At 40.3% G+C, this 15109-nt stretch overlaps 1 protein-coding gene across 1 annotated transcript; it reads right to left on the reverse strand.

The window, feature by feature from the left end:
* Positions 1-9139: 9139 nt before the first annotated feature.
* On the reverse strand, positions 9140-9928 carry LOC129378709 (leucine-rich repeat-containing protein 3-like). The gene has a single exon (XM_055059162.1). It carries the CDS (start codon positions 9926-9928, stop codon positions 9140-9142), a length of 789 nt encoding a protein of 262 aa, XP_054915137.1.
* Between the last annotated feature and the right edge of the window lie 5181 nt (positions 9929-15109).

The following is a 15109-nucleotide window of genomic DNA, read 5'->3' on the forward strand; positions in this document are numbered from 1 at the left end:
GTACTTTGTTTTGATATTCGACTGTATTTATGTATATATGCTTTTTTCCTGCTCGTAAAATCAAAATTGAATATTATTCCAAGTGGTTTTTCTTGATTTTTTTTTTTTTAGCAGACAGCAGCCATCTGATTGAACACATAAATAACACTATTCTTCTGAAAATCGCAACCTGACGAGTTACAACAGGAGAGAGATAAATTTGATTTTGTCCAGATAGAGCACCACGCGTTCACCTTTACAGAAACACCCTTTTAATGTTTGTTCTGGCCTTTTAGACAAGTGAAGGAGAAGAGGAGCAGTGGAGAATGGCATGGATTTTTTTTTTTCTCCCTCCCACTTTTATTTAAAGTCCTGCCGGGAATAATTAAAGGAGCGCATTAATCAAAATGTCTGGCTCGTGGATTCTATAGTTATCCGAGAAGAATGAGCTTATTCACTGTGAGTAGACTGCAGGCTTTATTAATATAACTCTTGTCTTGTTCTCGGACCTCATAACGGGCTTCTTTTTTTTCACAGCAGCTTGACATGTGTTGGCAGGAAGAGCAGAGGAACACTTAAAGCACAGTCATTAAGATCAGTAGGTGTGCTCTGAAAAAGTGAAGAGGGATATCTGCAAAACATTAGGCTAATATAAAGAAAAAAACTAACAAAAACGTTTCTCTGCAGGCCCAAAATCTTAAACTTTTATTTTAACTAAAGGAACGACCAAAACTCTTTCGATAACACAATTATCAAGTGACGTTGGGGGATGGAAGTAGGACTTTTTAATCAATATTTAAGGATTTTTACTTTAAACATCTTGTTGAAAAGCAACTTGTAAATTAGTTTAGTCTAATTTCAAGGGTACTAAGATATTTATACTAAAAACTACACAAAAATGCTTCGTAGGACTTGGCGTTTTACAGTGTTTATAATGTTTCTGATGTTATTGTTCCTATTGAAAGTACTCCAAATGTAAAGTTTAAGTGATTGTTTAATCTTTCTGTTTTTCTGCCCTCACGGTGAATTTGGTTCTTCTTAATTAATAATTGGCTGTCAGGCTCATTATACACTCAAAATACAGACCACTAGCTCAATGTAACAAGAGGTCTGATTTTTGCGCGCTCCCTGTACAGTACATGAACTATAAAAATTATAAACCCATTTTTATTTCAGGAATAATTTTGTTCTGTCAGTAAAATGCTCACCACCAGAAGAAATGTTTGCAGTCCTACTTATTAAAAAAATATATAATAAAATATATATTTTCATATATATATATATATTTTAAATAAAGAAAAAACACGCCAACTCCAAAAAACTTTGGAAATCCATTTCAGTCGCTCAGTTCAATACTCTCATTCCTCACTTCCGACGTCCACCATGGCGCCTCGAATGATTAAGTGACGCTGTTGAAAAGGGTTAATAGTTTGGGTCATGCAGAACTAAACTGATCATTTCCATAGCAACAAGCTGAAGCAAGACATTCACCCGGAACTTCAATGAGCTCATTGTAGCTATGACCTCATCTATGACATGCGGATCTAGATCAAAGAACGTCTGAGGTTATGAATGACTGTGTTTCAAAGAATCAGTCCATATCCAACCTGCTCTTCACACATCAGCACAGTTTCATTGCAAGGATTTTTACGATGGCAGATGTTTTACTCGCTGTCGGTGTCCCCCTTGCTTTCACTGTTGATTATTTCATGACTACAGGGATCAGGAAACTTTCTGACAAGCTCTTTCCACCTAGTGAAGGTAAAAGAGGTAGCTCGAAGGACCAGAGCACCTCTTCTGGATTTGATCATTTTGACGATTTTCTTTTGAGTAATTCCCCTACAGAGAAGCAAACCTCCCCGGCTGGGGAGGTTTGCTTCTCTGAATATGACCAGTTTGATGCTTTTCTTTTTAATCCTTCCCCGGCTGAGAAGGAAACCTTCCCGGCTGGGGAGGTTTCCTTCTCAGCAATGCCCCATTATGATGAGTTTGATTCGTTTTGTTTGATCGTCCCCGGACTGAGAAGCAAACCTCCCCGGCTGGGGAGGTTTGCTTCTTCGATAATGATATGTTCTATGCTTTTTTTCTGGATTTGTCCCCTTCTGAGAAGCAAACCTCCCCGGCTGGGGAGGTTTGCTTCCCCAGCCAGATCCTTCCCCAGCCGGGGAAAGATCTTGTCGATCCTTCCCCGGCTGGGGAAGATGACAGTCAAAATGAGACAATTTCTATTCACAAGAATATTAATGAAGAAGGCTCTGCCCTACAGAAGGATTTGGATAATCATCCAGAACAACAAATATCACCAGTTGATGAAGTTTTTTATGAAGAGGCGATAGTGGATTTTGAAGCCTCAACTTTGATTTTACAGAGTACTCATGAAGAGAAACCGTTCCCATTATTATTATTATTATTTTTTATATTATTTTTCATTCCTTTGTTTGCTTTCAGTGGATGTGTTTTTAATTATTTCTCTATTTTATATTTGATTTGTTTTTTCTTTATGTCTCAGAAACGGAATAATTTTTAGTCTATTTTTAATAACGATGTATTATGATATGTTTGATTCGTTTCTGTTTGATCCTTCCCGGACTGAGAAGCAAACCTCCCCCGAATGGGGAGGTTTGCTTCCCCCGCCAGATCCTTCCCCGGCTGGGGAAGATGACTGTAAAAATGAGACAGTTGAGCCAGACTGCTCAATTTCTGCATTTCACGAGAATATCAATGAAGAAAGGTCTGTCCTAGAGAATGATTTGGCTAATCTTCTGGCCCTGAGCAGACAATGGTTTTTGTGCTGCAGAATCACGACAGCTGAAAATTTGGTTACCCAAGCATCAGGGCAGGCCGTGCCACCGTGTGAAGTACTGCACCGTGTTTCTGCCAGGTTGCTTATTGCTGTGTGTTGCCTGATTGTGTGGTCAGGTGGAGCATGTTTACCCCTCTCCTGGAGGTCTGCGGCCCACAATTAGCCTCCAGAATCCAAATTCAGGGCCCCTGTTGCCCCTTCCGCTGCTTCTCCGACCAACAATTTCAGGTACTCTTATTTATTTACAATGCCTTGCAAAAGCATTCATACCTGTTGAACTTTTTCACATTTTGTCGCTTCATTAGAAATTATTGACTCTAAACAAGCTTTTATATCTTACTGGAAAGTTGTTTTTTTAGTTTGGTATTATTTGAAGTGAACTAAAATGTTTGCACTAAAAAACTAAGCAAAAATACAATTTTTTTATTTATTTTTTTTGTCTGAAATGTTGGAAAATATAGCAAGAAAGTCACAAAAATGGGGTGATTACTGTTAAGCCGCAAACATGAACGACACGACCTGGTGGCCCAGCCTATCAGTCAAACCTCAAAAAAGGATGGTGGTTATTTTTAGACCTGTGCTGAGGTAAATAAGATCAGCTTCACATGATCTCCCAAAATTAAGAATACTGGCACCTATAAATCAGTGTACCCATAAACTTGTCCTAAAGTAAGACTCTTAATAACGTTCCTGATCACACATCAGGAACCCAAGGAGCAATAATTAGCTCAGCTGAAGTTTGGAGTCTTGAAAAAAATACTTCATGTTGATCCAATTAGATCTTCTATTTCACACCTTTTATTGGGTAATAAACAGTTGCGTTAACATGATATCTCACAGTTGTTACATAAAATGACAATTAAGTCATATTTTTGGTCATTGTGACGAATCCAATTGTCGTTTTATCCGGTGACGCTGAACCGTGGAGAAATCTGTCTTCAAAAATGGATTGTAGAATTATGTATACATTCATTTTCTTTTTTTACACTTGCACATAATGCAAATTATAAGTCTTTCTGTGTCAGTCTTTCATAGATGGGTGGATGACAAAGATGTGAAAACATGTGAGTTGGAGTACAACAGGGTGACAAAAGACTTTTTTTAAACGTTTTATTTGTATTGTGTGATTATCCACAGGATGAGACACAAAATTGGCATTTTTATTTACAGAGGCTCAAAAAAAAAAACAATTAGTGAGGACCAAACACATGGCCCTGGGGTGCTCCAAGTTGGTAAAAAAGGATCTCTGGTTTGTCTGCAAGGAAATCCAAATCCCCAAAAATTAGCTATACAAAAATAATAATAATAAAAAAAACCCTACAGATATACCCAATTCAATCTGATTATTTCAGGGGTTTTTTTGGTTTTTTTTTTTTTTTTGCAACAAATAGTTAATAATAAACACGTTCTCACTTGAGACTCTTTAAATGTGTGTACGTTTCAAATTTTAAATTGACATCATCGCGACGAAATACAAAATATAGCAGTAAATATTGCATCAAGCGCATTGCGAGGGAACGCAAAAGTTACCGTGACCCTCAAAGGCCTCCGTAGGAGAGAGTCACAACTTTTACCGCGCGGCAATAGACCCGAGTCGTATCAGGAACATAAATATGAATTCAAAGGTCATATTAGAGTAACGTAGCGCTGGCAACGTTTTCACCAAAACAACCAAACAAACAAGCAAAAAAACTATAACTCGCTATTAGTGACGTTGAATGAGGACGACGAAACGGGTAAATTAAACTTTCGCTTGACCCGACTTGTTCAGCCAAATCCATGAATCCATGTCACTTTAATATTTTTATGACGCGGTGCCCCTCGTCTGTCTTGTAGTCAGAAGACGGCGACGTCACCAAGCAGCCACGAGCTCGCGACTCAAGAATGGACGGGTAAGTGGAAATTATTGGGATTAATAAGAGCAGAGAGCACCGTAAAGAAGTGCTTTTTTTTTAATGAAAAGTCATTATAAATGAACTGTCAAGTTCAAGGCCCCCCGCGGGGCCAGATCTGGCCCGCCATAGCGCTCTAACGGGCCTCGTCAACGGAACCCGGAAGTGACGGTGTCGTGAGAAAGTTCGACACTTTTTTTATCGTTTTTTTTAAAATTTAGCTCTATATTTAATATTTACTCCTGTTTCATGTTCGTATCTCAAGGCTCATTTGAGCAACAAACAAATATATATTGTGGCATTGTCGAAAAGGATGTGTAATGAGGAATATAGTTGAACTACTACAAAGCAACTTTGGAAATATTTGAAAGACAAAAAAAAAGCACTAAAATTTCAACATTTGATGCGTAAGGTTACGTTGGAGTAGAACGGGAAGTGACGTTTTAGAGCTGACGACATTCTGTTCTGCACTCTGAATGTGTTGCTCTTATGTTCAACATTAAAGACGTTTAGACGCAACATCGGTGACATCTTTGACTCTAACTCTACAATAATCACATTATTTTAATAATAATAATAATTATTATTATAATAATTACCTTAAAGTGGGCAAGCACGTTGCAAAAACGCGCAAAAAAACCCCAAACAAAATAGAGGTTGGAGTTGAAGGATATCTCTGCATAAACATTTTTGCTGCAGATATCTCATCCTTGACACAGTGATGTATAAAAAGACAGCTCCGTGCCTCAGACGTCACCTCTAAAGGTGAAGTTTGACTCTTGACTGTGTGTAAATTGCCAAAGCTCGATGATTTAAATAAACTCGGGCTTCTTCTCTGGTAACCTTGGTGCGTGTTCTGAACACACACACACACACGCACGCACGCACACACACACACACACACACACACACACACACACACACACACACACACACACACACACACACACACACACAGCAATTTGTGTCAGCCGGGCAGATGTTCAGCTTTAAAATCCAGCATTGGAAGTATGACGTTGGTTTATAATAAATTAATAAATTAGAGGCAATTTTAAGAGACATGTGACAGGCGCTTATGATCATTCGCCACTTTAATGTAATTCCACAAAATTGACAAAATGTATCGCAACAGAGTTCTCATGGTGCCTTCACTCTGTGGAGCGGTTCACTGACTGCACGCGTTACAATGTAGTTAGTTTTTTATGTATTTATTTTATTTTTTTTAGATACATCCACAACACCTGAGCTGTCCCCAGATAGATTCACCTTGAAGGCGATGACGAGAGAAACTGAAACGACGAGGCATAAACCTCCACCGCCTGGCATTTCCTATTTAAGCCGAAGGTCACTGTACGCACACGGAGACAAAAGGGCGACCGGAGCAGCGTTAGGTATTCTGCAAACATTCTCAAACGGCCAAGAGAGAGGAAAGAAATTCCGCTTTTGCTCGGCTGAACGTGGCGAAGTGAACATCAAGCACACCGGCTAAATAGGAAGATGTGGTTCACATTATTACACCAGACAAGGCGGCTTTTCTTGGCATCTGGATATAGTGAAACTCTTCCTTTACACTAATAGGTACAGTTGGTAAAACTACAGTTCTGGTCGCCAGAGTATCGGGAACCGGCGATGCACCGATCCGATATTAATGCCTGCATCGGAACTGCTATTGATCAAATTCTTGGTCGAGTATCAGTGGCAGGTCCGTAGAGATCCGGTTCTAAAAGCAAAGAGAATAACTGCTACTATCTAAGCGGCTTCCAATATTTCGCTTCAATTCCAAGTCGATCGTTTTAACATTGCAAAGCTTGTCGCGGTGGAAACTAATGACGAGACGACGAGCAGCTCCGCTGTCGCTGCCAATTATTCACTTGATTATGATGTCGACTGCAGTCTTCGGGACTTTTAAGTAATGCAGGCTTTAATTATTACCGTGGGACAGCTCAAAGGTTTACTCTAGCAACCACTAGGTCAGAAATCTATTGATATTATACAACATGTGAGCCTCTGGCAGGCATATATAATACTCAGGCCACCAGGGAGATGGCATAAATGGATAAATCATGTAATTAAAGTATTATATAAATGAGATACCAAGTCTACCATCCTTGCAATGCCCTTCTCAATGACTCATTAGATTTATGGACTCACACTGTTGGTGGAAGATTGCTATTTTAAGACTGTGGGACAGATACTAATATTCATCCACATGTGTATTTTTGAAGACGCATGGCTTCCATATTTGGCCCAGTGAAATCGGGAGGAATGAAGTGCCCAGCTGTGCAGCGCTCATCGAATAAAATTTTAGAATATTTGTGACTTGAAAAGAACGCCTCGAAATGTGCTTTCCTGATTTCATAATTGCAATTTTGAGTTGATGAGTTTCACTAAGTCACTGTTTCAAGATATTAAATCATTCTGAATTTGTTCTTGTGACAATTTCCTTATTTCATGACGTGGAAATAAAAAGATCCTTGAATGTTTTGTTAAAATATATCCTTATTTTACTGTCTTGAGGTAAGAAAACCTCTGAGCGTGATTAATGTTGAAAACGGCTTAATTGTCCTAAAATAACACGATCAGAATATATGCCACGCGCACATTTGCTGTCCCAGTTTGTCAAAGATCCCTCGCTGATTAGATTGTAACGCAGACTCTGTTCAGGGTTTTTGTTGCTGTATAATCACCCTGCCCCTGAAACAGATGAGCCTTTGTCCATCCGAATCTCAGCTCCTGCATTTGCGACTTTACGGCCCGACCGGGCTCCGTGTCGGCTTTGAGGCGAATGAGGTCTCGCCCTACGTTCTTAAACAAATGCAGCTGAATATATTACTGTGGTGGTGCTCGACGCGCTTCTGACCTGCTGCCCTCTTTGCCACTTATGAGAAGAGATGTCACAAAAATGCTGCTTTCGTTCTTTTTTTAATGTTAATTTTTGACAACACAGAGTGCGTGTCTGACCAATTTGTTCTGTGTGAGATTCTTTCTGAATTTGTCACGTTCATTCGAAATCGAGGTTGAAACAATTGATTTGATGAATCGTGACGAGCCAGTTAAAACATTCCGTAATCTAATAATTGTAAACTGGAGTATAGACTCTAAACAGTACATTTCCTGCATAAACAATATACCCAGAGCAAGAACTGTCGTTTTGCAAGACAAAAAAGCGCCCTCTTCTTTAAATATGTTCTACCTAGAAATCCTCAAGTAGTTTTAGCTTCACCTGGTTGAAATTCTGCAAAAAAAAAAAAAAAGTTTTTCTTTTGTGAAAACTCTCATTATGTTGTGACAGTGTAATATGAGACAAATAATCTGAAATTTTTAAAAACTCTTTCACCTCTTTCCAGTACCACTATTACCAGAGGGAGGATCTTAGCACTGTCAATCAACCCTGTGTATGTGCTGCTCAATGTGCTAATGGTGAAGAAGCAACTTATGGTCAAGCCAAGTCTTTGCATGGAACTCTATTGAGAAAGGGTGAGTCAATATTCGTTCATTCGTAACGTTTGTTGATGGGCTCAAAAGGCATAAGCTTACAGTGCCACTTGGTAACAGATATCAATGGGAGGTACATGGACATATTTGTACAATTGTATTCAGAATTTTGACCCTGTGTGAATTAGCAAACGGCCACAAATTTAAACTTGTGAATCAGATTATTATCTCCAACCAAAGAAACAACGACCAAATTTTAGTACGAGCATTTTATCGTTTTTATTTCCAAAAGTGACTAAAGTTTCTCCCGTCTAAAGCCAGCCAGTAGGCATTCGACTGGAAAGTGTGACTTCAACTTCATCTTCAATTGTCGTTCAGTTTGCAAACTCTTACACTTAATATACTGTTAGTATTTATGCGTGGGTGAACACAGACTACAGTGAGTCTGTCAAACAGCTAATTCTGTATTTTCCCGCCTTTGTATTCAAAGTTCAGGATGATATCTGCACTTATGTCTTCATTATTCCTTCCCAGATTTCTTCTATAAGATATTTTAATATTAACGATACCTGAGCAGCTACAAGAAGCAGTTTTGAAATAATATCTTCATTGAACTAAAGTAAAAGCTCTCCAAACCAATTAAATCTTTGTTAAAAAACCAGCAGCGCTCTACATCAAATACCTGTTTTTGCTACCTTTTGTTGACAACTGTTTGGAGATCTTACAGATAAAAACATTCACTACAACTCTGGACACTCAGAAATGGCTGACTGACCCTTTCTAGGCTGAAAGATGTGATTGACTTTGTTTCTAATTTGTTCTCACATTTCTCTATCTTGTTGCATTATGTGGACTTGTAGCCTACTTCACAAACACTACTTTTTCTTTTTATTCACATTGTCTCGTTCTAATACTCAAATTTGAAATGTGCAACAAATAAGTTATTTAGTTGGATCAATCTTGTGAAGTGTAGTGAATTTGTGCATCCCAAGTACATAACTCTACAGAAAAGCATTTTTATGCTCCGCCTCTAAAACACACTGCTGGCCGTGTCGTAGTCCTTGCTGATATGGGACATACTGGGCAACGACTTTAGGTACTCCATGTGCCTCCTGGCATCCTCCTGGTTGTGTTTGATATAATAGACAATGTAAGCCGTTACCATGAAGAACCAGCAGAACATTGCTACGAACATGGCCACATCCGTTGTTTTATGGTGGAAATTGCAAAAGTTGATGCCCGAGTCCAAGACCTGGATCACCGGCTGTCCCACGTACTCCTCCTGCACGGATGTGTGGCAGCTGACCTCGTTGACCGTCTCCGGATCCATCCTCAGTTCCCTTAAGACCTCCTGGAGGGAGCACTCGCAGTGCCAGGGGTTGTTGGAGAGGCGGATCCGGGCGTGCAGCTTGGTGAAGGTTCCCCTTGGGAGTCCGCTGAGCTGGTTATTGGAAAGATCCAAGGTCCGCAGGCTGTCCAAAACTCCCAGGAAGGAGTCGTCGTCCACGCTTTCGAGCAAGTTGTGCGATAAATCCAGCTCCCTGAGGCGCTGCAGGTCTGCGAAGGCCTCCTTCGGGATGTGCCTGATCCGGTTTGACGACAGCAAGAGGACAACAGTGTCCCTCGGCAGGTTGGCCGGGATGTCCTCCAGGTTGCGCGAGGTGCACTGTACCACCATGCCGCTCCTGTCTGAGCAGTGGCAAATCTTCGGGCAACCCTTCGCTGCGACAAAAGAAAGTAGCAGCAAAGTTCCTGCAAAGAAATAAGAACCTCGGCCAGGACGTCGTGTGGAGCTTCTGCGCCTTTGAGAAACCCCCATTAGCTGTAGAGTCAAAAATCCTGTGAGTCCTTTCAAGATTTACCGGGACATTCCTTCTTTGCATACTCTTTAAATGAGAAGTAAAGGAACAACGATTGCCCCTGGGAAGAGAGAGGGAATCGTTTTGACAGGATGATCCATGGTTGTCACTTCAGAGTTGGTCTCCACCAACCGGAAGAAACCTGAAAATGAAAGAAACACAAAGGGTGACAATGAACGTGTAATTCATTTTCCATGTCGAGCAAAGGGAATTCTAACCATATTGTCTTTCTCCAATGGGTGGGAGAGGCCAGAAAAGTTCAGCATTATCATAATAATACCATGCTCTTTGGAAATTACATCCCATTAAATAAGGTGTGGGTTCATCAATATGCAGCTGATGAACTTTGGAAAAAGTGATTTGTGTTGGACTACAAAGCTGTGGGTAATCTGTGAGATTAAACGGGACGTTTGTGACCAACGAAGGTCAGGGAGCAAATAAAATCACCCCAAGACACGCGCCTCGTTTGCCCCGTTTGCATGTGTGGAGAACAGATCTGACGGAGATGATGGATGTCAAACGAAAAGATTTCACGGCAGGAATGACAAGAATATAAATGAGGTAAACGACTGATAACCAGGCAAAACATCCTGGGCTTCACAAAAGTACTCACATCCCTTCAGCCAGCTGCTGTTTGCGGAAAGGTTTCATATGGGCAATTGCCCAGGGCAGCAATAGAAAGGGAGGGGGGTGAAAATATCTCTTTGTTTCTTCTCAAACAGATTTTCTGTAGTTTTTACAGCATGTGGAGACATATGGAATGTTGTGCCCCCTGCTGGCTGCTGAGAATATGAAGACATTTTAAAGATTGTTGCCCTAATTCTTCCATGCATGTTTTAGAAATCTTTTAATCTCCCTTGGCAACCCTGCACAAAACGCTTAGGTGGACGTACCTCTGGCTTCAAGGACAAAGTTTCCACCATAAAGAGCACCTTTCCGTCACAACTCAGCTCCTCGGCTCCTTCAGGCTAGCCAGCAACAATTAGCAAACACCTGGTGGAACTGCACACCTGCTGGGTTTATTATAGGAGCTACATCTCAGTGAAACGCTGGTAAAACGCTAAACGGTTTATGAAGGAGCCGTGTTGTGATGATTTCCAGGAGGTGGAGTTTCAGAAAAAGGAGGAGTTTCTTAAAGAGACAGAGCCCAAATTCTGAGATGTTAAATTACAAAGTCAAATTTATTTTAAGTCGTATTTGATATAATATGCAGCACCATGTGGCTGGAAAAAGCTTAATACTTCCCCCTTAATACAGAAGTAGAAAGAAAATTCTACATATTTGAACTTTTTTTTCCACAAATAAAACTTTTAAACCTGGAATTCTTTATTTTTATTTTTGGCACATTTACTCTGATACCCGTGAATAAAATCAAGCACAACTAACAGTTGCTAAAGTACTCTAACTCGGAAACAGATTTATGAGGTAATGAGGAGGAAGGTGCTCTGGTCACCGCGGAGACGTCATCATCACAGTGAAACCTGCTTCTGGCGGCATCATAACCTGAAGGTGCTTTTCCTCACCAGAGACAATTAATCTGGTAAGAGTTGATAGAATGATGGATAAAGGTTGTAAAATAAAATAAAATAAGTAAAGCCTATAAAAGTCAAGAGCAGCCAGCAGGACGACAACCATAAACGTTCATGGAGAGTTGAAAAATAGAGAAGTACTTGAAAGGATGTGAGTACTCTTGCAAGCCGCTTCTAAGTGTTTCAGAGTAAAATGAGTTTTTAAACAAGACCCTACTGCAAAATGTAACAAAAATGCAGCTGAAGTAGATTAAAAAGACAAATATAAGTGAGGCTGGTTGGGTTAAATCCAGAATATAAATGTGCTCAAAATGCAGCAGCTGTAAAGTGATCAGGAGCCTACCAGTCAGCTCCGGATCGGCGTGCGTTCCCCAGCGGACGGGCAGCCTCCTCTCCGAGCTCGGTGCCGGTCGCCGTCCTCCTCAGGAGCTGCAGCCTCTCCGGGAGGCAGTGTCCAGCTGTTTGACCTCCTGCCGGGCGGCAGCTTTGCAGCAGCGGTGCATCTCTGGGTGGGTGCGTAACAGGAGCGCGTGTGTGTAGGTGCGCGGGAGGTGGGTGGGTGTGTGTGTGTGTGTGTGTGTTGGCGCTGCCTTTCTGCAGGTTGAAACCCCGCAACTGTGAGTCTTTCGACTTTGACAGGAAAATATTTCAGACAGCATTCTCATGTCAGGGTGAACATTTAAGCTGCGATATCAAACTTTTATAATTAAATTTTTTCACACATACTTATTTTAACTACTACCATGTCTTGACAGGATGATATGAGACAGATAATCTGTGAAAAGATTGATGTCCTCCACCTCCCAGAGCTGCTATTGCTGTCAGAGGAAAAACACAAAACAACCAATCGGAGCCAGGGGGAGGGGCTTAGCACTGTCAATCAAGCTTAACTCAACTTTAAAAATCTCAGATTCAGATGATCTTTATTGTCATTAAACTTTGCATGAGAGATGCACTGAAGAAGAAAATAGCGTGGTAGCTCACAAACAGGACGTGTGATCTTTTACGTGCGTGCAAAACGCAAGTAATAGATTATTTTTAATATTTTTTATATTATCGTTCATGAAAGCGAAACGTTCGTATCAGAAGAGATTAGTTGATGGCAACATAATCTCATCTTACGACCAAACGGAATGCTACACCAGGTGTCGCTGCTTTGGAGTGAAAAATAACAAGAGAAAACCAAAAATTAACAGTTGGAGTAATAACAAATTATTCAATTTGAAGAGTAGAAGAAAGTCATAAAAAGTGATCAGTTTTTTCTTCAAGTAGAATAACTACAGAGATAACTAACCTCGTCTATTAGCCACTATGTAAAAGCTACAATATCCTCAATAAATTTACACGTTAATTTATCTAAATTACAACTTAAGAATTTATAAAGAAAGAAGAAAGACTAAAGAAAGACTTGACAATATGTCATGTCTTTTCAGCTGCACTATCGGACTCAAAAGTCAGCGCCTGCTTGATCTGCTGAAAGACACCTAAACCTTTATCCCAGGGTTTCTCTGTCTGTTGTGCTGCGCTTGCACTTTTGATTCAATGCAACCTTTCCTCTCCGTTCGTGGGTTGATCTCACGCACGCTGATGGATTATGAAGTTAATAAAACAACAGAACATTAAGCACTTTGCGAGATTAGACGACAGCACCCCGTTAGAGTAAATCTCTCGCTGACATGTTCTCTTCATGCTTCTGATTGTTCTTCCGTTGATGTTTATCAATGCTGCGCTACCAAACACCTTCGAAGGTATTCCCTCATATCAAAAGCAGCCGGGGCTTCCCGAAGCATTAGCATGATTAAGCCTGGTCAGTTTTCTGAAAGACGTCGCTTGCATTGAGCAAAGAGATTGGAGCTTGTTGGCGTTTCAGTGGCTGGACACCAGCTGTTTCTTTTTGCCACCGGTTGCCCTGGTTTGATCATGGATCCGTTTAACTCCTCCTGTCAGACTCCTGGCTTGCTTCCAGCATCTCATCTCAAATAAATTTATACACCACCACCCTGCCAGATCACAAACGCGTGGAGCTGAGCCAGGCCAGTCCAGTGTTTTTCAGCAGAGTAATCTCTGTAATACTAGGTAATGTTTGCGGTAGGAGCGATGAATCATGGCAGATCGCATTATTTCCCCTGGACAAAGAGGCCGTCTTCGTTCTATCCTCTCTATTGACTTTCTACAGTCACTTTGTGAAAGCAGCTCCCCTCCAACGAATGTTGACCTCTTTAGGGGTCTATTAAAGCACGGCTGCTGCAGAGCTCGACTGACATTGGCTTTTTTGCTCACTCTGCTTTGGCCCGAGAGGGAGGACACCAAATGGTTTATTACCGTGACCCCCACCCAACCTCTCCCCGACACCCAAAAGGACGTAATGACTGAAGAACCCACTGGATATACTGCACCGTAAAGTAGAATTCGTAACCACTGAGTTTTTTTAAATAAACATTTTGCTATTGTGTCCTGTAAAAAAAATAATTTTTAGGATTTTTTTAGGCTAAACGATGATAACCTGCCAGAAATTATTAGTAGAAGAAGAAGCAGCTTCTGGCAACCTAATGAATTTAATGTGAATGTATTTGTCAATCGCACAATTTTGTAGAAGACGCACATCTGGAAAAGTAAAAGCTCGACATGTGGTCATATGTGACTAAAATTAAGTTTTTGTTTTACATTCTTTTGTGTAAGCGAAACACCTGAAAAAAAAAATCCTATTAATGATTTTTAAAACCCCTGAAACTCTCCATATTGTCATATTGTCAACTGTTTGCTTCTTAAACAGGTCATATAAATAAATTTGAAATTTGCTGGGTTAGCACAATAAACCTCAGGTACAACTCATTTATTTGTGTGAGATAAATGTCATTCCTATGTAGTTTTTTTTCCACTATTTTACTTTAGCTTTAATTGATGCTCCTTCTCTTACTGTTTGCTCAGTGTGAGCCATTTCGAAGGACATTTTCTTCTCTCCAGAAACCTTCCTTGAGCGCGCCAGATTCTTTTCCCCTCTCCTCTCCCACAGCGTCTTCAGTCTCCTTCACACCATTTGCTCCCCTCTTGACATCAGTTTGCAGGGAAAATGAAAAACATTGGCCTCAATTTGCCACACATCACTACCTGTGCACCGGCAGGTTAAATTCCCAAACCTTTGACCCAAATGTTTTAACAAAGAAAAAGGTGGTTTTGTCTTTTCTCCGAGGAGAATGCGTGGGCAAAAGTCATTAAGCCACCAAACAGCAGAAAGGACTTTTTGCAACTCATTTTAAATAAAATGAAAAAAAATAATAATAATAATTCTACCGGATTGTTCTGTACATTATTTTGGATACATTGTGAGACATTAGTATAGCTTAGCATTGCTAATTAGTTGTTACAATGTACTAACGTGAGTGAAACTATCCTAATTAACAAAGATTTCAATTGACTTCCATGTGAGATTTTTCTCCCTTGAGGCCAAATAGTGTTTATTTGATCTAAGTTCAAATGGAATAAATATTTTTGTGATGAATTTTTACCTGTTGTGATGCAAAGATTTGCAGAAACATTTCGTCTTATTAGCTCGCCGTTAGCCGAATTAGCATCTACAGTGAATCCCCGTTGCCCCCAGAGAAAAATCAAGTC

Source organism: Poeciliopsis prolifica, unplaced genomic scaffold (genome assembly GCF_027474105.1).
Source record: "Poeciliopsis prolifica strain line A6 unplaced genomic scaffold, Auburn_PproV2 SCAFFOLD053, whole genome shotgun sequence".
NCBI classification, from domain to species: domain Eukaryota; kingdom Metazoa; phylum Chordata; class Actinopteri; order Cyprinodontiformes; family Poeciliidae; genus Poeciliopsis; species Poeciliopsis prolifica.